Source organism: Phalaenopsis equestris, unplaced genomic scaffold (genome assembly GCF_001263595.1).
Source record: "Phalaenopsis equestris unplaced genomic scaffold, ASM126359v1 Scaffold200117, whole genome shotgun sequence".
Taxonomy (NCBI): Eukaryota; Viridiplantae; Streptophyta; class Magnoliopsida; order Asparagales; family Orchidaceae; genus Phalaenopsis; species Phalaenopsis equestris.
Window position 1 is genome coordinate 156,012 of NW_018219955.1, and position 22,973 is coordinate 178,984.

The 22,973-nt window shown below is 37.2% G+C and overlaps 1 protein-coding gene across 4 annotated transcripts in view; it reads right to left on the bottom strand.

Annotated features, from left to right (window-relative positions):
- LOC110035822 overlaps positions 1–22,973 on the bottom strand; it is an 85,079-nt gene that overhangs the window by 2,291 nt on the left and 59,815 nt on the right. For 3 of the 4 annotated variants that reach the window (XM_020740118.1, XM_020740117.1, XM_020740121.1), the window contains one exon: positions 10,645–10,760. In XM_020740118.1, the coding sequence (XP_020595777.1) occupies positions 10,645–10,760 (116 nt within the window). Of the gene's footprint in view, positions 1–10,640; positions 10,761–22,973 lie in introns of all 4 variants that reach the window. The other variant, XM_020740119.1, reaches the window with a different exon arrangement.

The following is a 22,973-nucleotide window of genomic DNA, read 5'->3' on the forward strand; positions in this document are numbered from 1 at the left end:
CTCTCCCCAACAGCCTTCCCGAAGAGTTTGATGACACGAACTCAAACTTTTATATGATGACACGAACTCAAACTTTTATATGATTGAGGATGAGGATCTGATCGCCTTATCCCGCTCGCCATCCAACCTTTGATCCCTAACAAATCTCCCTCTACCTCTTACTCCTTTCTCCGTCAATCGAGAATTATAGGCTTCCTTCCCTCGTCCCTCTCTCATGATTGTGCCCAAAACCATCGCCTTTATGACCTAACCCTTGTGATACAATCACGATTAGAACTAGTTACGAAGGCAACAATGGGAACATGGCATATAAAGACCACCAAAACTCTATCTTCCTACTTCCTCAATCGAGCAAGCATCATGAGCACATCCTCTTCATTCTTTTCTTTTCACCTTTTATTCAAATATATTTCATATATATATAATATATATATATATATATATATATTGGTAAAAAGAGCTACTTGTGGCTCTCTACATGTTGATAACAAGTAAGAGTACAAACAAAGAGAAAGGAGAAAAAAAGGACCCCACAAAATACAAAAAATATCTAAGGTCTAAGGGGTTCCTCTAACATCTAACTGGCTACAAGCTCAACCATTAGTTACAATTCTTAGGTATGGTATCTGCAATTTATCCCCTTTGAGCAAGCAGGCCAGGGGTGAGGGGGGAGTAGTGCACACTATGATCCTCTGAGAATCGGCTCCATCTATGGCTAAGAAGTTAGCAGGTCTGTTTCCTTTTCTGTATATGAAAGAGAACCTCACCTTGATCTCCTTGCAAAGTTGTTGCATCTTGATGATCCACTGCTGAATATGCCAAGGGGGTTAGACCTAGCTGTCATGTAATCAACAAGCTGAGAAGAATCCACCTCAGCAAGTAAGTGAGTCCCTATTCATAACAGTCATCTTAAGAGCCCAATATAGTGTCATAGTCTCAGCTTCAATGGCATCTTCTGCCATTATAGGTGCTTTAAAGCAAAGAATGCATTTGCCCTTATGGTCCTTGAAGACCCCTCCAATGCCTGCCTTGTTGGGGAGAAGCTTCCATCAGTGTTAAATTTAATGAAAGGATGCTTTGGTTTCTCTCATATAACCTTGATGATCTTATAATCTTTCTGATCTTCAGTTCTACTAATCTGCAAAATGTTAGGAAAATTTTTCCATTGAATCAGCTTCCTTATAAAAGCCAGGCAATTAATCACCACCTCACCAGTGTTAGACTCCATATCCTCATGTTTAGACTTGTTTCTGGCAGCCCAGATAAACCATGCTATGATAACAGGGATGGGGCCCAGATTCAGCTTGTGCCAATCAATCAAGCTCTCTCCTAAGTTTTTCCAGCCCAAGTTTATGGCGTTGACATGAAGATGTGCTTGCAGGGAGTTCCACACCTTTCTGGAAAAAACAAAGTTAAAGAACAGGTGGTTCGATGATTCCATATCATTTCTGCATAATAAACACATAGAAGGTCCCTTCAGCCCTTTTAGCTTCAAAATGTCATCAGTAGGGATAAGGTCATTGAGCACTCTCCAAGAGAAGGACATGGAGGGGGTTAGGGATTTATTCCACAAATACTCACTCCAAGGGATTAAATCCCATTGGTACAGCTTTTTGTATATAGCTTTAGATATGCTTTGGTTGGAGCTGGAGATAAGAGCCACCTTGTCTTTTCTGTTCCTGTCAAATTGTATTTTGGCAACCATACTAACAGAGTGATCTTTTAGAATTGTATGGAGAATCTCCTCAGACCAGGACTGATCTCTCCAACAATCCTTCACCAGCATATAACTGTCCTGACTGTCTTCCAAAGGTTCCAAGAAATCAGCAGGACACCAGTTATCTAGCCAGAAATTGATATTGCCTTGACCCAACTCCCATATGTAAAGTTTCTCTGCCTTGTCCTTCACTTTAAGCATTTGTCTCCAAATTCTAGAGTCCCCCATCTTGTTAGCCACAAGGTTAGGATGTTCATTTCTGCAATATTTGGCAAGCATAAATTCAGCCCATATGTTCTCTTTGTCTGAATTTTAACCACAGTCTGCTCATACTAATCTGCTTTAGTTGTTGAAAGCCTTTGAACCCAAGTCCACCAGCATACAAGGGTTTTGCCACCTTCTGCCAACTAGCCCATAGCATTTGTTTTCTTTGACCAGTCCACAGGAATCTATTGAAGGTTCTCTCCAAAAACAGCTGAGTACTCCTTTTCATGGTTGCCACTTGAAGGATATACATTGGGAAAGTAGTTAGGATGCTCTTTAGAAGTGTAATTCTACCCCCATTAGACAAGAAAGAGCTTGCCCAACTTTGAAGGGTGGAGTTTGTTTTATCCACTATCTCATCAAACTGAACCCGTTTGGTTCTCCCCCTAGTTAAATTAACCCCCAAATATTTGAAAGGAGTGTCCATGGAAGTGAATACAGTGAGATCTAGTGTCCAGTGTCTGCAAACAATGGGGACTTTTTTGCTGAAAAGTATTTGACATTTTTCTTTGTTAACCTTCAGCTCTGAAGTGTGTTGAAATTGCTGTAGGCACTCATGGAGGTGTTTGATGGCTGACTTATTAGCTCTGGAGAATATTAAAATATCATCTGCATAGATAAGGTGGCTGATGTCCAATTTAGATCTGTTATGATATATATTATGGCTCTTCTTGTTGTTGGGTTTGCCAATAAGTTTGGGCAAGTAGTCTAGAGCCAAAATAGAGATGATTGGGGAGAGGGGGTCTCCTTGTTTCAAACCCCTAATTGCTTTAAAACCCATGAGTTTTTCCATTGATTAATATTAAATTTGCATTATCCTCTAGCCATCTTTTGATAGTCTAACAGGAGTCAGAAGAGAAACCTCTAGCCCTCAGGATCTCCATGATAAATTCCCAATTAACCATATCATAAGCATTTTTTAAATCCATTTATATATCATATTGCCCCCCCCCCCCTCCAAGGCTTTCTCGCAACATCTCTTGAGCAATCAACACATTATCACCAATGCTTCTGCCCATCACAAAAGCAGCTTGTTTTTGGTTGATCAGGAACTATAGGATAGGTTGAATTCTCTTCACTAAGATTTTGTTGATAATTTTACTAATAACATTGGTTAAGCTAATAGTTCTGAATTGGTTCCACTTGTCTTTTACAGAGGATTTAGGTATAAACACTATGGTAGCAGCACTGAAATAGTGTGGAAGTGGATGCCCCTGAAAAATGTATTGAATTGCCTTTATGACATCTTCTTTTATAACCTCCCAAAACTTCTTGTAAAAGTCTGTTGTGAAACCATCAGGGCCAACAGATTTTACACTATCAATAGTATTAAGAGCCTGTCGGATCTCCTCCTCTTCAGGAATTTCAGCAAGATTCAGATTGGCAGTGAAATCCTTATCTGATCTGAACAAGGTGTTATCCACATGCTCCCTTTCATACTGTCTGCACCGCATAAGTTACTGGCAGTAAGCCACAGCACTGTCAGCAATCCCTTTCTCATCTCTAATCCAGTTACCATGGTTATCCTTTATAGAATAGATAGTATTACACTTCCTGCCATGTTGAAAGAGAGATGTATGAATTGGGTATGGTTCAGTTGAACAGTGCATTGCATTTCAGTTCTGCAAAATATCCAAATCTTGTTATTCAAATTATTAAAAAAGGAAAACCCTGGAAAAGCTTTTCCATATTTTTGGGTATTGTAGTGAACCATTGGTTCCAAAATAACCATGCACCAAAATTTATATTTCTTGTTGAGGTATTTGAGCCTTTTAAAAGATAGGGGGTGAGCTATCCCCCTAATGTTCCAACATAGTAGGTTAATCATGTGGTTGAGGTGGATGAAGAGAGGGTTGGGATCTAGATCTGGTCCATTCCCTCATTGAATGAGAATTGGAGTTCTTATGAGCAATCTCACCTTCCTTGGTATTTTTATCATGCTCTTCCATTATCTGCCTCTCTTCGAGCTTTGACTTCTTTTTCTTCTTATTTCTCTGCATCTGCCAATCTGTTTCCAGTAATTGGTTTGTATCTAGAATCATCTCTTCAGTTGGTTTTGGAATCTCCTTGTTCTCTTCTGAGACCTTGGTAGGTGAAACCTTGCTGCCCTCCCCACCATCAGCTTTAGGAGAGGGAGGAGAATTTTGTATCCCCTCAGGTGGATTATCTGTATTTTGTGTGCTCTTCACTGTTTCATTTTGTATTTCCTGACTGATACCATGGGGAATTGCTGTCTCAGCAGCTGTGGGTTGAGTTAATTCCTGTCCTCCAGAAGCATTTCTCCCAGCTGTAATAGTGTTATGTCCCTTCTCAGCAAATTCCTTAGAAGGGATATTTTGGATCCTTTTACTTGGGGGGTGAAGCCTGTAGCACCTTTCCAGTGTCTCCAAACATCTTACAATGCTAAAAATAATAGGTTTTTTGTTCCATTACCACCTCCTGCCAATATCCAGTGGTTTCATTTCCTATCGAAATTCTTTTCATCTCAGGGGGGGTTATATCCCTTTCTATTAGGATTCTTGCAATAGCAGGTCTGGCTTTGTTATAGGTAGGAGCATCCACCATTAAGGGGGTTCCAATTGCACACCCTATATTAAACAAAGCATTCAAGTTAAAAAGATGAAGGGGCGGGCCTGGTAACTTAAACCAAATGGGAACCACTGGTGGCCCCTTGGTAGCATCAAAATCAGGAGTCCATTTTAAGATTTTCATATCAGTTTCCCCAATTGTTATGGACTGCTTGGCAAACACCCTAGCATAGTCCTCTTCAGTGGTAAGTTGTATAAGTAGATGTCTTCCATCAAGTAAACCAAGTTTCCAAGCACCAATAAAATGTAGGGAGTCAAAGTAGTTTCTCACTAGCTCCATTTTTTGGGTGGCCCAAGCTGAATTTTCCAATAAGTGTGAATTGCACCTCCTTGTTCAGATCAGTGATGTCTTGTGCTGAAAAGAAAACAACAGGCTCCCCTTCTTTGAGTCCCACTGGGTGGATGCAAGGGGAAGACCCCTTGCCAGCTGCGGTATCACGAAAGGCTTGGAGAAAAACCAGCAAGTCGGGATCATGTAAAATATCCCTTGTATTACCAACTACCCCAGCATAAGTGGCTATTGCCCATTGTACATTAGTTTCTAAATCAATAGGAAGGGCCATTTGCAAAGTCCTCTCCCCAAAGCAAGAGGTCCAATCTCAGGCTCCAATGGAACAGTACCTTTTTGAATCAGTCGAACCCGGGAAGAATAGAAAAACAAAAGCTAACCTCCAATGAAGAAACCAAGATGCAAGTAGGCTTTTTTCGGCCACCACAAGCTCACCACACACCACCAAGCGCCAGGAAAACCTCATCTCCCCCAAAACCCTAGCAGAGCTACACCCGCCACCATGATGGTATATATATATATATATATATATATATGATAAATAATAATAATAATATATATTAATTAAGTTGCACCAAATTTAATAAATAATTATGTTCAATGTCTTTAATCCTGTAAGTAGTCATACGTTGAATTTTAAATTGTAGAATCGCTAGTTGAACTGTTGAACGTAGAAGTATTATTTTTGCCGCCCCGAGATAAGTAATTGATTTTTTATTACGGGACAAATTGAACTTACTAATTAGAAGCGTTATCTTTGCCGCTTATGATGGATTCATAGTTATCATATAAGATTGTCAGTCATGCCTTGTCACTTCAATTATATTAATTGTATTGCATTTGTTATATGCTTCAATTATTATTCATGATGGAATCACTATCTTACTCTATTGTTGCAAAACCCCCGCATATGTAAATGAACATTGCAATTATAATATTTTTTTCCTGCAATTTATTTTTATAGAATTGCATGTAAATTCAAGTCATGTCACAAGCCTGTGTGAATTAGCATATTTCTTACATTTATATTTTTGAAAAGTATATTATATTTATGTGTAGATCAATGGAACTTTTTTGAATATTGGCTAGTCAGGCCAACAAAATGACAACTCTACAGAAAATCGTTAAGTTTTTTTTTTTTTTTTTGTTAGTATTGACCTTCCAAATTTTTAGATTATCTATTAAAACCGACTATATAAATATAAATGTAAATTGAAGCTCAATAAAAAATAACTATTAAGTTATGTGCTGGCAAAACCTGATTCGAAATGATTGCACTTTTTTTCAAGATAATTACTCATATTTTTTTTTACCACACTCTTTTTGTCCTAAGATGTTATATTTGCACATAATAGTTATCCATATTTATTGTTCATACTACATGCCCCGTTTTCCTTACTGCTTAAGTTTTAAAAAATAATTGTTATTTACAGAGTTTTGGGATGTCTATTAAAATGGACTATATAAATGTAAATTAAAACCAAAGCTGAATAAAAAATAACTATTAAGTTATGCACTGGTAAAACCTGATCTGAAATGATTGCATCTTTTCTCAAGATAATTGCGCCTTCTTTTTTTACCACTATTATCGTCCTAAGATGCTATATATACATAGTAGTTGTCCATTTTTCTTGTTCATACTGCATGTCCCATTTTTTTAATTGTTTATGTTTTAATAAATAATTGTTATTTATAGAGTTTGTCTGGCAAACTTACTCGTTGATATTTTTGCATAACATATTCTATTTAGCCATTAGCAGGATCATTCACACCCGAGCAAACTTTTCAGTTTTAGATTTTCTATTATTGGTATTTTTTCATATTTGTTTTAGTTATTAAATTTCCATTTTGGGTCCCGACAGTCATTCTCTATTGTCATTTCAGTTTCAATTCAATCAATTTTCTGGTTTTCTTTCAGTTGTATCTCTAGACTATTAATTATGGAAGAAAATCTATATTTTTTATTTTATTCTTATTGTTATTTGCATAAATCATCCTTTTGAGAATACAAAATAGGTTTAATTCATTTAATCATGTCTTATATTGTTAGGGTGTACCGTCTTCCAAACCCGGGGGTGTGACAAAGTAACTGGCCAACATTTTCTAGTAAGATTACTAAAACTTTCAAAAATACTTTATGTTAAACTAAACATGCTTATAATTGAGTGTACTATCCGAAAAAGATAAGCGATGTATTGATGGATTGATTTCTTTTTCTTTTAACGATGAGCAAAAAATTACAAAATATGTGACTCAAACCCATGACTTTAGATATACAACTTTCTACTTTAACTAATTTAATTAGTGGACATATTTCCTTTTCTATGATGCTAAGCCTATGACTACATAGGTTGATAGCAAGCCAAAGTTCAAGCAGTCCAAAGTAAATTGCAAACTGGAAATCGTAGATTTTAATTTCATTTTGAGTCAATTCAAATGTGATCTACTTTGAGTAAATTTTTGAGATAACGTGTCATATCAAGCAAATTTTGACTTCAAGTCAAATTGAATAAATGTTAATTTCAATTTCCATTCAATTAAAAGCAATTATTATATGAGTTATGAGTTTGAGACACAACTATCAGCCCCACATAATATGGCTCTCTTGTTCATGTGGGATTCTTGCTATGTACATGGTGACATTCCAACCAATTTGGATTATTTTAATTTTTAAGACTGCTCCTTAAGGGCACTTCATAGGTTGGTAGTTGCAATTACAATTTATGAGACAAATTATGCACTTGTGAGGTTCTTGTTATTCCAATAGGTGATGTAGTTTGTGTTCATCATCACCGACAACATTAGCCATGTCCTAACTATTTGGTGTTAGCTTCAAGGAAAGCAATAAGAGAATATCATGACAATTTAAAGTTATATTTTGTAAAACAACAATCAAGTAAAATTTATATCAATTCAGATAATGAAAAAAAAAGATTCATTCATAAGTTTAGTAATAGTCTAGTTTATCCTATATACAAAATTCTAGGTCATGTAAAAACAGTTCCATGATTAATTAAAAGCATTTTTGGATTACAAAAAACAATCTTCTCCTTCTAAGAATCTACTAGACAAAGTACAAGACTTCAAAATAGTATGAAGTGTGAGTTTCACCTATATTTGTGTCGGGAAATGAGACTCGCCGCCAAAAAAGCATTACACATAATAGTGACTCTTTAATAAGGAGAACAAATGTGCATAGTCGTGTAACTAGAAAGTTTGCCATAAGTATATTCTCACTCAAGCTAGGAATAGCAGGAGAAATGTATTCAATCTAAATGAATGCCTTGGGATATTCTTCTAATAGGTCCTTGGAATATTGTATGCCAAACTCAAATAGGTCATGCAATATGACAATAGGCTAAGCTAGGTTGTCCCCCTGAACAAAATTACAAATCTATATCCAGGGAAAGGAAAACTTCAGAACACAGTAATCGGAAGCACTATCAGGTGGAGCCAACAAGGTCTCGTACAAATTTGGAGCTAAGCAAGCAGTGTCACGAAGGCCACGACATAGAACTCCTATGCATTGAAATTGGGTTTGAGCATATTAATAAGGTTAGATCCCTTATTTTATTAATACTTTCTTATATGAAATGTTGACAAGATATTATTATGAAAATTTAAATTTTAATTAAGAAAATAAAAGAAATTAGGATGTTAAAATTTGAATGGATTAGTATATATTAAATCAAAATACTAAGCATTGAGAAAAGTATAAAATTATCACTTAAATATTTAATTAATTCTTGTGAGTATTTTTATAGATATCAAATTAATGAAGATGAAATTAAAGAAAATTTATAATCTAAAAGCAAGTCATATGATATTGAGGAGAGTACTTATGTTCTTATGCTATGGTAATATTTTTTCTTTCATCTTGACCAAATATATTTTACTGTTACTATTACTAGTTATATTGAAATCACTGTAAACCCATGATTTATTATTTTATTGAATTTTTGTTCATTTTGTAGAAAAGATATGCGTACTCAAATTATCATAGATATTGAATGTTATACAAATGAGAATGAAATAATCTTTATTAAATAGGATTTTCATAATATGCTTGCATGTGCATTATTGGCTTATGATGGAATTCACCCATTTATGGTACTAGCTGAAGAACACTAGCGTACTTGTGCACATAAATGAAAAAGATTATTGATATTGATATGTCTTAATTGGCACAATATTAGATGGTGCTCCTGTGACGATTATACATATATAAAATGATACGGATATGTTACTAATATGATAAAACGCATTGAATGTTATGAAATATCATGAAAAATCATATATAAAACAATAACAAGCCTTTATCTCACTAAATAGGGTCAACAACATGAATCCTTTTTCTCCTTTGCGTTCTACTGAGTGTCATATTTTCATTTAATTTTAATAAATTATGATCATTTTTACCCATGTATTTTAGGTTTACCTTTGCCTTTTTTAACACAAGTCAAATCTAAAACATCTACTCACCTAACCGGATCATCAGATGGTCGATATTTAATGCGACTAAGCCATCTAAAACGACTCTCTAATCATGTTTGTCACTGGAGCTACACCAACCCTTTCACGAGTACATTCGTTTAGCATTTGGTCAATAAGTTTCAAGACACTCATAAGTCTCTAGACACTCATCCACCTAAACATTCTCATCTCAGTAGCACACAACGTTGTTTTATGCTCTCATTTAAAGATGAACATTCTATTTCATAAAGCATTGCAGATCTCACCACCGGTACTTTTCTATCACACAATAAGTCTGATGCATTCCTGCACTTTAACCAAACAACTTGAATTATACTAATAACATTCCCGTCTATATCACAATCACTTTAAATAATAGAGATGAGATATTTAAAATGATCACAACTTTTAATGATTTAAAGTAAAATCGTATATGAAAAATAATTAGTCTACTTTTATATTGATTTATATTATATTTGACTAGCATGCATACCAATTTTTTTTCTTTACGTTACTACAGTTTAGAAGTATGAGTATTTACTGTTTTGGCTAGCTTGTTGTTATTTAATTGTATCATTTTCTTTAATTTCAAAATGTGAATTTATCATCTATTTACATAGCAATTCTAACAATTGAACCAATTTGGATCAATTTCAAAACTTAAGGGACTAAATTGGGCATTTTCAATAGTTGGGACTGACATAGCTTTCCACAAATAATTCATGGACTATTTTGAACTTTTTTTATCAAAATGTTTCATTTAGATGTGGAAATCATTCTACTTGTGCAGAATTTTAACTATTCGGTGCTTCAAGAAGTAAAAAAGAGCTTGTTTAAGTGTGAACCTTGTCTAATTTTTTCCCCCACTTTTTCTTTCTCTTTTCTTTCTGTCTACTCAATACACAATCTCAATTGCTTGCTTGTTTTCCTAATCATTAATTTCGCACAATTTTTTTTTATTAAGAAGGCCATCATCTTTTCCCTAAATTCGGATTTTAATAATTTTTATCATTAATAATACATATTTGTTTGAAATTCATAGATTGCTCCTCCAATAAAGCATATGATTAGTTTTCAGAAAAAAATATATTCGGATTTTAATAGTTTTTATCATTAATAATACATTTGTTTGAAATTCATAGATTGCTCCTCCAATTAAGCATATGACTAGTTTTCAGAAAAAATATATTGATCATTATATGAACATTACACCTCTAACACGTTAAAAACATTGGGGTATATGATACCCTCTATTGAGAAGTATTAACTTTAAATGAAATTTATTGACCTGAAAAGTTAATATACATACTTACATTGGATGGAGCTTAGATTTCCAAGTTTTCTACCAGATGACAGCTCAAATTTATACAAGAAACCATCACTTGTTCCAATAATTCCGCAATCAGCCGATGCATCTACAGCAGTAGCCCTAAAAAACAAACAATAGACAATGTGTTAATAAGCTTATTTCCATAATACCTAAAGTTTACATTTATCAACATTTTTTTAACATTTCTAGAGAAAAATAAATAAATAAATCGATCCCAAAACATTATCTGCAATTTTTTTCTTATACCGTCCTCACGTAACAAACCAATCAATAAATTTAGAATACCATTGACCTTCAATGGTATTCTAAATTTATTGATTGGTTTGTTACGTGAGGATGGTAGAAAAATAAACCGTGATAACTGTTTTCTTTGCTTGAATAGAAATCTCAGAACATACATGAAAAAAAACAATGAGACCAAGAAAATATCAATATCTAGTAAATCTAGTAACATACATACATACATACATATGATCAATATCTAGTAAATCTAGCAACATACATATGATCACACACACACACACACACACACACACACACACACACACATATACATACATATCAATTGGGCTATGCAACATTTATATATATATCAATTGGGCTATGCAACGTTTATTTATGCAGGTTGCCACAAAAAGTACAGAAAGGATCTTTGGCTTTGTCTCTAGCAGATCAGTGATCATATGCACTTCCCTTGGCTGGTGGGGGGAGATTTCAACTGTATTGCCTCCTCAGTTGAAAAGTCTGCGGGCAGAATCCCCAACATCTCCAAAATGACTACTTTCAATGAAAATATCCAGAAGGCTGGCTTATTTGACCTAGGTTTCCAGGGACCCTCTTTCACTTGGAAGAGGGGGCATATATGGGAAAGACTTTACCGAACACTGGTGAGTGATCAGTGGTTCATCCATTTCCTCCTTACTTTCGTTACTCACCTAACTATTGCTGGATCTGACCACAGGCCTTTACTTATTTCCATAACCTCTAATTCTAATCAAGCTGAACTTACCCCTTTCAGATTTCTAAATATGTGGTCATCCCACTCCTTTCTCAACACTGTTTCAAATAATTGGACTGGTGTTAACCACCCAGAGCCTTTAGTTAAACTTAGCTTCCTGCATATCAGAGTTGGTAAAGCCCTCAGGAAATGGGGATGGGACACCTTTGGCAATGTGCACACTGCAGTGAACTCTACTGAACAAGAGGTGGAGAGACTTGAAAAAGCAATTCAAAATGGGACTGCAGAGGAAAACACTCTTCTTACTGCTCAAAATAATCTTCTTACTGCCATTGAAAATCAAGAACAACTTCTTAAACAGAAGGCTTCCATAAATATTTTTACTGACGAGGATAGAAACACTAAACTCTATCATGCTTACATCAAATACAGGAGGGAATGCAATACTATCCACTCTATACAGACTAATGAGGGGAGTTGGCTTCATGATAACGATACCATTGCCAGTAATTTTATTAGCTACTATAGCCAGCTTTTGAATGAATTACCTGACTACAGAACCCCTATGGATGGCACCTACTTCACTGCTGAGTTTGAGTTTACTAGAAGCTTAACACTTACTGGCTCCCCCACTGAAATGGAAATTCGGATGGCTTTAGATTCCACTAACAGTTCCAAGACTGCAGTTACAGATGGTTTTATTGCATATTTTTATAAGAAGTCTTAGCAAATCATTAAAATAGATGTGATTGCTGCCATTAACAACTTTTTTCAAGGCAATAACCTCCCCAACTATTTTAGTGATTTTAATTTTGTCTTGGTGCCTAAATCTGAAATGCAAAAGAGCTGGGAACACTATAGGCCTATTTGTCTAACCTCAGTTATCAGCAAAACCATTAGTAAGATCATTGTGAGCAGGCTCCAACCTCACCTGTATAAGTTGATTAGTCCCAGCCAAACTGCTTTTATCAAGGGGAGATCCATCACTGACAATGTCTTGCTTGCAACTGACAATGTCTTGCTTTCTTGCTTGCACAGGAGATGCTTCTAGACCTGGATAAGCAATGTAGGGGAGGGAATCTGATCTATAAATTGGACATTAAAAAGTCCTATGACACCATAAGCTGGGAGTTCATCTTGAATATCCTTTCTGCTAGAGGGTTTCAGCCTGCTTTTTGTACCCTTATACAAGAATGGCTTCTTAATAACAGACACTCTATTATTATCAATGGGAAAGCTTGGGGTTCCTTTTCTGCTACTAGAGGGCTGAAACAAGGAGACCCACTCTCCCCTACTATCGTCATCCTTGCCATTGATTACCTGTCCAGAATGTTAGATAAGTCCCTATTAACCCAGAGTTATTCTAGGTACCATCACAAATCTAAAATGGTTATTTCCCATTTGTTATATGCTGATGATATCATGGTGTTTTCTAGAGCCCATAAGAGTGTTATGAAATAAGTATACCACTGTCTACAAGCTTTTCAATCACATTCTGGGATGACTTTTAGTTCTGCAAAGTGCCAACTTATATTCAATAAAAGATCTTCACCCAGCTGTAAACAGTGGATCTCTAACTATACTGGTTTCTCCATTGCTCATCCTCCAATCAAATACCTTGGTATTTTCCTGATAAGTGGCATATGCAAGCAGATCCAACTTGATGAAGTTCTCCATAAAATCACTTCTTATCTCTCAGGTTGGTCTCATTCCTTCCTTTCTAATGGAGGAAGAATCATCATACTTAAAAGCATTCTCACAACCTTCCCTTATATTTTTCAAATGACCAATATGAAGAAAAACACCCAACTACAACTGGAGAGGGCTTTTAACAGGTTCTTGTGGTCTGGTCAAAGACAGCAACTTCACTGGGCTTCATGGCAGAAGGTAGCCAAACCCACTTTGGCTCGGGGTATTGGATTTAAAGGGTTGCAGCAACTTATTCAAGTCGGATAAAATTCAGAGCTCAATAACCTTTGTAAAATGTGGATAAAATTCAGAGCTCAATCCTCCTTGTGGGATAAGTTCATGATGGGGAAGAATTGCAGAGATCAACACCCCTCTCTAGCAGTCAGGAAGCTGGGGGATTCCAGAATTTGGGCCAGCATGCTCAAAGTAAGGCATCTTACTGAGAAGATATTTATTTGGGAATTGGGAAATGGTAAGGTGAATTTCTGGCTAGATCATTGGTGTCCTAAGGAGTGGTTAAATGATACAAATACTCATATTAATCTTAATCTCAAAGTAGATGAGTGTTGGGAGGGAGATCAGTGGTCTATTTCTAACCAGCAGAATATTTTTTAGGAACCTTATGTCACCCATATTTCAAAAATTCACTTTGATGGAAGCAGACCTGATAGAGTCATTTGGCAAGCTTATACCAATCAAAGTCTCACCAAAGCTATTTATTCTAAGCTCTTTAGCTGGGATCATGTGACTTGGGGGGAAGACATTTGGAACAAATTTTTCTCCCCCTCTATGTCTTTCTTCTGCTGGAGATTCTTCCACAATTTATTGCCTACTGATGACATCCTTAAGTTAAAGGGTCTGAGGGGCCCATCTAGATGTTGGTTGTGTATGGAGAAGGAGGAAAACATCCCTCACATTTTCTTTAAATGCAAATTTGCTCAGGAGGTCTAAACTGATTTTCTAAAGAAGCTTACATTGAATGACTCAGTTTTTCACCGGTCACAGTTATTTACCTGTTGGTTCAGCTGGAAAAATAAAAAATATGATTCCATCCCTTTCCTGGTGGCTTGGTTCCTCTGGATGTCCAGGAACAATGCCAAATTTGAGGTCAAACCTCCACAGATTGCTCAGGTGGTCAGAAACTGTGTATCTTACCTCTCTAAAATGATAAAGTATAAACACTTCCCTAATATTTGTAACCCCCCTCTTACTGGTGAAGTGGTTTTTCTTTTGATCAGCAAGGTATATTGAAAACCCCCACAGCCTTTTACTGTTAAAATTAACACTGATGGCAGCTTCAATGATATGGGTGCTGGGGTGGGGGAAGTCTTCAGAAACCATTCTAGTCAGTGTCTCCTCTTCTTTCATGCTCCTGTTATGGCCACTGATGCATTTGAGGCAGAACTTATTGCAGTTTTCTGGGGTCTGACCTTTGCTTATAAATCATATTGGCTAAATATTTGGGTAGAGGTGGACTCCACCTTGCTGATTAGACTGCTGGAATATGAGGAGCAGTTTACATGGTTCCACACCCAATGGATCCAGAAGATCAAGACCTTCAAATCTATTCTCAGTGTCCACTTCACTTCCAATTACCGGGAAGGAAATAAACCTGCAAATTGGTTTGCTAGATGTGGGCTTCACTCCAAATCTGCTTCTATTGCTACTCTATTGCTACTCCCCCCCCCCCACACCTTCTCTATCCTTTTTTGCTTCATGGAGACACTCTAGACATACCACACTTCAAAATTTCTATCTACAATGCTTCCAGGACTTATTGATTCCCCCTCCAAGGAGTTTTTTAGTTTTTTGTTTGTTTCTCCCTTTCCATCTTGTTTTTCAGTTTTTTCTGGTGGATTGTAACTAATCTCTGAGTGGAACCCATAGGTTAGTTGGGATCCAATATATATATATATATATATATATATATATACTGGCGGCAATTTCGGGATGCTGACGGTGTTTCTTTTGTCTCGTCTGTCGGATGTTGGTGAGATCTTTCCTTTTGCTTTCGTGCTTTGGCTACTCCTTCGTACTCATTTTCTGCTCCTTGGTTTTTTAGTTCTTGCCATCTATGGCAAGGTCTTATGTCGGATTAACTGTCGGAGGCTCCTCCTCCGGTGCTACTCCAAAGTTTGCTTTCCCTTTCATGAATCTTTAGTTCTTGGAGGGGAGTATAACTTCATTAAGAAGCAAGGGAAGAAGGGGGGTAAATTTGCGCTCTTCCTTTCGGATTCTGAGAACACTATTCTGGTCTCTGCTTGTCGTTTTCATCTTGTGGGAAAATTTCTCTATGGTCTACCGAAATTTGATTTTCTTCATAAGCATTTTGAACTCATGAATTTGGCTGATGGTTGGAAGATTGAGGCTCTCGATAGTAGACATATTCTGATTCAGTTTTCTAATGAGGATGACTATGTTAAACTCTTTGCTCGTAGAACTGTTCGTTTTGAGGATGTTTTAATGAAAGTCCTAAAATGGACTACTAGTTTGGACCCCCAAGCTGAGCTTCTTATTATTCTTGTTTGGCTTCGTCTACCTGGTTTGAAAGTGCATTTGTTTAATCATGAGAATTTATTCTCTCTGGCAGCCATGTTTGGCAAACCACTGATGTTAGATGCTCCGACTTTTAATTCCGACTTCTAATTTAACAAGGCCCTACATGGGCAGAATTTTAATTGAGAGAGATGTCACTTTACCACCCCCAGAAGAGGTTTGGATAGACTCTACACCATATTGGTTACCGGTAACAGGTTTTTCTTAAAAAACATCCTCTCTACTATTACCATTGTCGCATGTTTGGACATGATTCTGTGCAATGCTTTCACCTACAGCCAAAGTTAAAGAAAAGAAACGTGGGTCATTTGACCTCTACTCAAAATAAGATTGTCCAGAGGCCACCTCCAGTGATAGAACAAAATGTCCCTTTGGAGGGAAATAATACTGTGCAACACTGTGTCGTAGAGCATACTGGTCCACCAATTATAAGAGTATTAATGCCATAGTGGATCTGGTTTCTGACACAATGCCCACACCTTCCCACATCATCTCAAAATTTCTCATCTTCATTTACTGGCTCTGATTTAACAGTTGTGCATGTCAGTTGAGCATGCAATGAATTACCTGTAGCCAATACTTCCACTAGGGAATTACCTGTAGAGGAAGCTCCCCAAAACATTTCTTCTCAGCTGAAATTTCTCCAAAAAATAGTAGAAAAAGAGGCAGAAGGAGATCTGAAATTTCTCATTTGAAAACTTCTAACATAATTGATGTCACATTATTCTGAGGGAGAGCACTTGCAACTTCCCCCTAGGATCACTAGGAGGAGTGATGTGGTTCATCATGCTTAACATTTTAGTGTAGAACATTAGGGGAGTGGCGGACCCCCACTCCCTTAATCGTTTAAAATATTTATGTAGGGTCCATAAACCTGACATTTTTGTGATTTTGGAGCCTTTATTGTCTGTCCATAAGGATAGTATTATTAAAAAATTCAAAAAATACCTGCACTATAGTAATAAGAACAAAATCTGGCTTTTTGGGAAGAAGGATATTCAATTAAACATTATAGAAGATGATTTACAATTTGTTCTTGTTCATAATACGTTAGAGGAGGTTCACGGGTGGGCTACCTTTGTTTATGTCAGCTCATTATTGGATAAATTTCTTTTTTGACAACAACTTATCCATATGGGTGCATCTAGTACTGATAACTGGTTTGTTGGAGGTGATCTTAACATGATCATGTCTCCTTTGGAGAAAAGAGGTGGTGCAAAAGCTTATACTAATCTTATCAATCGTTTCTGTGAGCATATTACTAAAGTTGGCCTCTTTGATTTGGGTTTCTCGGGTTCTCCTTATTCTTGGAGGAGCGGCCTGTTTATGCAGAGGTTTGACAGATTTCTAGGAAACTCTTTTTTTCTTGATTACTATAATATCATTCATGTTAAGCATCTTAATCAGTCTGCCTCTGACCATAATCCTATTTTGCTTAGTTTGGCTTTTCAGTCTAAACCTGCCCTCTCATTTCAGATTTTTCAATGTTTGGACCTCTCATCCTTCCTTTCTGGGTCTGGTTAAACAGGCTTGCAGTACTGGGTTGTGTGGTAGCCCATGGTTTATTTTGTGGCAATTGCATAAAAATGTGACTGCTCAGTTGAGGAGGTGGAGCTTTGATGTGTTTGGCAATGCCCACTCCAATTTTGCAATCTCAACAAGAGGTGGATTTGCTGGAATCACAGGTTATTTGCAATCCTTCTCTTGTTGAAAATGTGGCTAAGGCTCATCAAAAGCTTCTTGAGGAAATTTCTATTGAGGAAGATTTCTTAAGGCAAAAGGCCAGTGATGTTCACTTTATCAATGGTGATTGAAATACTAAATATTCTCATGCTACCATCAAGCACAGAAGGAATATTAATTCTATTCTTAAAATTGTTACAACTTATGGTGTTGTCCTTACTGATGTAGATCAAATTGGACCCAATGTTGTTGATTACTTTACTTCTCTTTATGATGATGTTGTGCAGGTCAATGATATTGATCCTGATCTGTTTGCTGCAGATAGAGAGCTGGTGTCATCCCTCTCTTTGTTTGAACCTCCGGAACTGGAAATTCTCTTTGCTCTCAAAGAAATTCACTCTCAGAAGGCTCCTGGTTCTGATTGTTTTACTTCTGCTTTCTATATTTCTTGTTAGGACATCATAAAGAATGAGGTAATTCTAGCCATTCAAAATTTTTTTCAAGGTGAAGATCCAAGTAAATATTTCACTGTTGCGCTGATTGTGTTAATTCCTAAAACTAGTGATAAATCGCACTGGAAGAGCTTTAGACCTATCTCCCTAACTTTTGTGGTATCCAAGATCATAAGTAAATTGATTGTGGCCATTGATTGTGGTTGATTGTGGCCCGATTACAGCCTCATCTTTTCTCCCTTATTTCCCCCCATCAATCGGCTTTTGTTAAAGGCCGAGATATTTTTGATAATATTTTGTTAGCCCAAAAAATTATTGAAGATCTTGACAGAAAATGCATTGATAGAAAATACAGGGGTGGCAATTTAGTTATCAAACTGGATATTAAAAAAGTCATTGATACAATCAGCTGGGACTTCGTCATCAATGTCTTGGTGGGTAGAGGTTTCAGTGTTAGTTTTTGCATGCTAATTAAAAGATGGTTGTCCAATAACAATTACAGTGTGCTCGTTAATGGTAATTCCTATGTATTTTTTTCTGCTAAAATGGGTATTAAGAAGAGGGACCCTCTATCCCCTATCATTTTCATCATTGCTTATGATTACTTATCTAGATTACTCAATTGTTTTCAATTGCTTCACCCTCACACACAATTCTCACACAAGGCTAAGACTGGTTTCCCACTTAGCCTATGCTGATGATATCTTTGTTAATGCATCCAAACTTGCTACTAAAAGATTAATGATGCTCTTAAATGTGTTCCAGAATTGCCTGGTTTGGTTTTTAACTGTGACAAATGTCAGGTTTATTTTGGCAAGCATGTCAAACACCCTATTGCAAATTGGGGGTCTTCCTTCAGTGGTTATCAGCACGCCTCCCTCCCTTTAAAGTATCTTGGGATAAATCCGATTAGGGGTAGGAAAAAGCAGATTCACATGGATGACTTCATTGACAAAATTAAGCATAAGATAAATGACTGAAAGAATGTCTTCCTTTCTACTGAGGGTAGCCTAACTTTACTTTCTAGTGTACTACAAAGTATACCATTCTATGCTTTACAGGTGTTCAATCCTAAGAAGAGTGTCATGAAAGTTCTGGAGAAGCTCTTTAACAAATTCCTGTGGGTTGGGAGTGGTGCTAAGAAGATTTGGGTTTCCTGGCATAATATTTGTAAACCCAAAAAAGCTGAGGGTTTTGGTTTTAAGACTTTGCAGCTGACTGTTGAGGTTAACATGTGCAAACTTTGGTTTAAGTTTAGAGAGGGCTCTTCTCTTTGGGCCTCCTTTATGCATCAAAAATACTGTGTTTCTTCCCACCCTTCCCAGGTGTTATGGAAGGTAGGAGACTCAAGGATCTGGAAGGCCATTTTGAATGTCAGATCTATTGCTAGGACTTTATTTTTTTGGATCTTGGTGGAGGAAAAATCTCTTTCTGGAATGATAATTAGGGAATGTCTTCTCTTTTAGAGCACACCCATCCATCTCATACAAACAATTTGCTAGTTTCTGATCTATTTACACAAGTTGGGATTTCTCTAAGCTTTGTTCTCTGGTGGGAGAGCTGAATGCTTGGCACATTTCTAAAATTCCTGCTACTCCTTCCCGCAGAGACTATCCTGTTTGGAAGAAGTCTTCATCTCAGTCAGTTTGTAAGTTGATCTATGGCACTTTATACTTTCACATTGATTGGTTTTGGGGCACTTGGATTTGGCATAAACTCTTTTCTCTTTATATCTCTTTCTTCCTCTGGCGTTATTTCTCCTCCTTACTCCCTCTTGATGACATTCTGAAACTTAGAGGTTTAAGATTGGATTCAAGATGCCCTCCGTGCAGAAATTCGGAGGAAGGCATAGGACATGTTTTTTTTTTAATGTACTTTTTCAGTGGAGGTCTAGAATCATTTGGGTGTACATTTTGGTATCCCCTGGTCTCACAGGGGCACTTTAGTTAATTACTTGTGGGAGTGGAAATCTTTTGCTGATGATGAGGGAAGGTGTTTTTCCTTCCCTTTGTTGGTTCTCTGATTTTTATGGTCTGCTAGAAGCAACCATAAATATGATTCATTCCCCCCTACTGCTACTATCATTACTTCCTATATACTGGCTTATTTTTCTAAGGCCCTAAGGGCCTCTTCTAATTTTGCTCCCATAGGTAAGAAATCTAGGCCCTCTTTGTTAGTCAGTTGGACGCCTCCCCCTCCTGGCTGCGTGAAAGTTAATGTTGATGGCAGCTGGGATATGCTGTCTACTGCTGTTTATGGCCTCTTTAGAAACTCTGAGGGGCCTTTTCTGGGTTATTTTACTTCACTTATCGCCGTTGATACTCCCTTATCAACTGAATGTTGGGGGGGTCTATCTTGCTTTAAAAGTTGCAATTGCTTTTAATTTTCATACAATTATAGTTGAAACTGACTCTAAACTGCTATATGAGATGTTAGTGGGGTGTTTCTCCACCACACTGGGATATTATTTGTACTCTTAAACGAATACAAGCTATAATTGCTAATCGTCATCTGGTTGTTAGATGGAGTTTTATTCACAGGGAACGTAACTCACCTACTAACTGGTTAGCCAGGCATGCAAGTGAAGTGGGTTTTGTTGGTTTATCCCCCCTATCCCCCTCAGGCTTTTACTTATTGGGGACTCTTTGTATCAGCCTTATGTTTGAACTTAGAGGTTTTGCCTGCCTATTGGCCTGCTCCCCCGTTTGAAATTTCTGCTACGCTTTTGTCCTTTTTAGCTGCACTGTTTTCTTTGTTGTTCTCTCTTTTCAAGCAGGATGAATCTTTTGATATGTTGGATACAATTTTGCTAGTCCTCTTATATGGATCTATTTTCTGTTGTTTGCCTCTCTAATGTCTAGGCAGACTTGGTGTGGAGCTCTTTGGAAATTTTGTCTGATGCCACTTTCTTGACTTTCATTTTATTTTTACCTATTTTTACTAGATTCTGCACAGGCATACTTGTTTTGAGTTTTGTAGTTTGTTTGCGTATACTTGCATTTTTACGGGTTTTTTTCTTTGTGTGGATTGTACTGTGGGAGGAGGAACCTCTAGGGGTGAGTTTATAATGTATTTTTTTGCTTTTTAGACTAGGAATCCACCTCCCCTCACCTCTCTTGTACTTTTTCCTTATTTTAACACGCAGGGAGCCACAAGTTCTCTTTCTCTTAAATAATATATATATAACATCGCATCATCAACTCTCACTCCATCGTCTGGCGTCTGCATCTACGTCGGCGTCGGCGTTCGCAGCTACCTGTAACGGATAGCGTCGCGATATCGCTCCACTACTCGCGTCGTCGTCTTCCTCGATATCGCTACAGCATCTGCTCGATATCACTCCACGCCTCTGTCACTCGCAGCTTTGTCTGCGCCCGACTATTTGGTTTTTCTGTTTCGGCGCTGCTTCTGCTTCTGCACCTGACAGTTCATCTGCCTTTAAGCAATCTCGCAGCAGTTTTAACGCCGACAGCCCTGATGGCATTTCCTTCTTCTTTGGTTGAGCTTAACAAAGTCTCATTTGCCCATGTGGTGGGTAATTCTCAGATGGAGTCCGCGGTGGTATTCCCCTCAAGTTATAAGGAATCTCGTGAGGGTACAGATGATTATCCTTTTATTAAGAAGGGAAGTAGGAAAGGTGGAAAAGAAGTAATATTTTTCTCTGAATCAGAAATTTCTCCCTGACGTAAGAATTCAAGTTTGTTCTTATTAGAAAATTTCAGTGGGGACACCCTCCAATGGATGTTATCAGAAATAGTGTTGCTGATTTCAAGCTAATAGGCAAGTGAAAAGTGGGACTCATTGATGGGAGACGTGTGTTGATCCAACTAACAGTGGCTGAAGACTACAACAGAATTTTCTCCAAGAAATATCTTAATATCGAAGGCAAATAAATGAAGTTACTCAAGTGGTCTCCTAATTTCGACCGAAATCATGAAACTCCCATTATATCGATATGGTTGGTCTCAAGCTGTATTTTTTTCACCATGAGGTTCTCTGCTCTATTGGGGTTATCTTTGGGAATCTTTTGAAACTAGATCTGCCTACTTTTAACCTAACCAGACCCTCGGTGGCCAAAATACCTGTGGAAAGGGATATTACTTTACCTGATATTACTGAAGTCTGGCTAGGCACAACCCATAATGGTTATTGGCAACAAATCATCGTGGAACACAAACCCCCATATTGTACCCACTATAAGATGTTTGGTCATATCTTTGCTAAATGTCACAAGCTTCATCCTAATTTGAAATCTAAGGTTTCAAGTAAATAAGGATGGATCTAATCACACTGCTGTGGACATTTTAATTCCATCTGAGAAGGATACTACCAGACAGGAGGTGTCTGTTGCCCCTGAGGACCGCCCATGACACTGTTGTTACTATTACTGTGAGTGATGTGGTGATGTCACCTACAAACTTTATAGAAAACAATACTGTAAGACTATTACCTATAAATGATAGTGTTCAGACTGATAATCAGAAGAGCCTCACAGCTCCACTTCTTCAAGAAGTATCCGGTGTAGAGGCAACTCATACTTCACATATTCTAGAACCTATTGTGGGTACTCCTGTTATTCCTTCTGCTTCAGCTCTACCACATCAGACTGATTCTTCGAAGGAGGAATGACAGGTTTACACTTCCAGGATGAATAAGAATAGAGATCTACTAGAGCTCAGAAGTATTATGGATCATATTTTGATTACTACGGGTAATGGTCAGCACCTTACCAATCGGCTAGCTGGATCCCCACCGAGAACTAGAGCCAGAGGCAAGACTAAATTGGGGTGACACACTTTTTCAATGCCCGGGTGGTTTTTTGGGTTTTTTTTATTTCTATATTTACCTATCTTTTACAATTTTGGTGTGTGTTGTACCGTGTGTGTTGGGTGTTTAGGCCCACCCATACAAACAATCTGTACCTTTCTCATTAATATATCAGCCCTTGGGCTTTCTTTAATATATATATATATA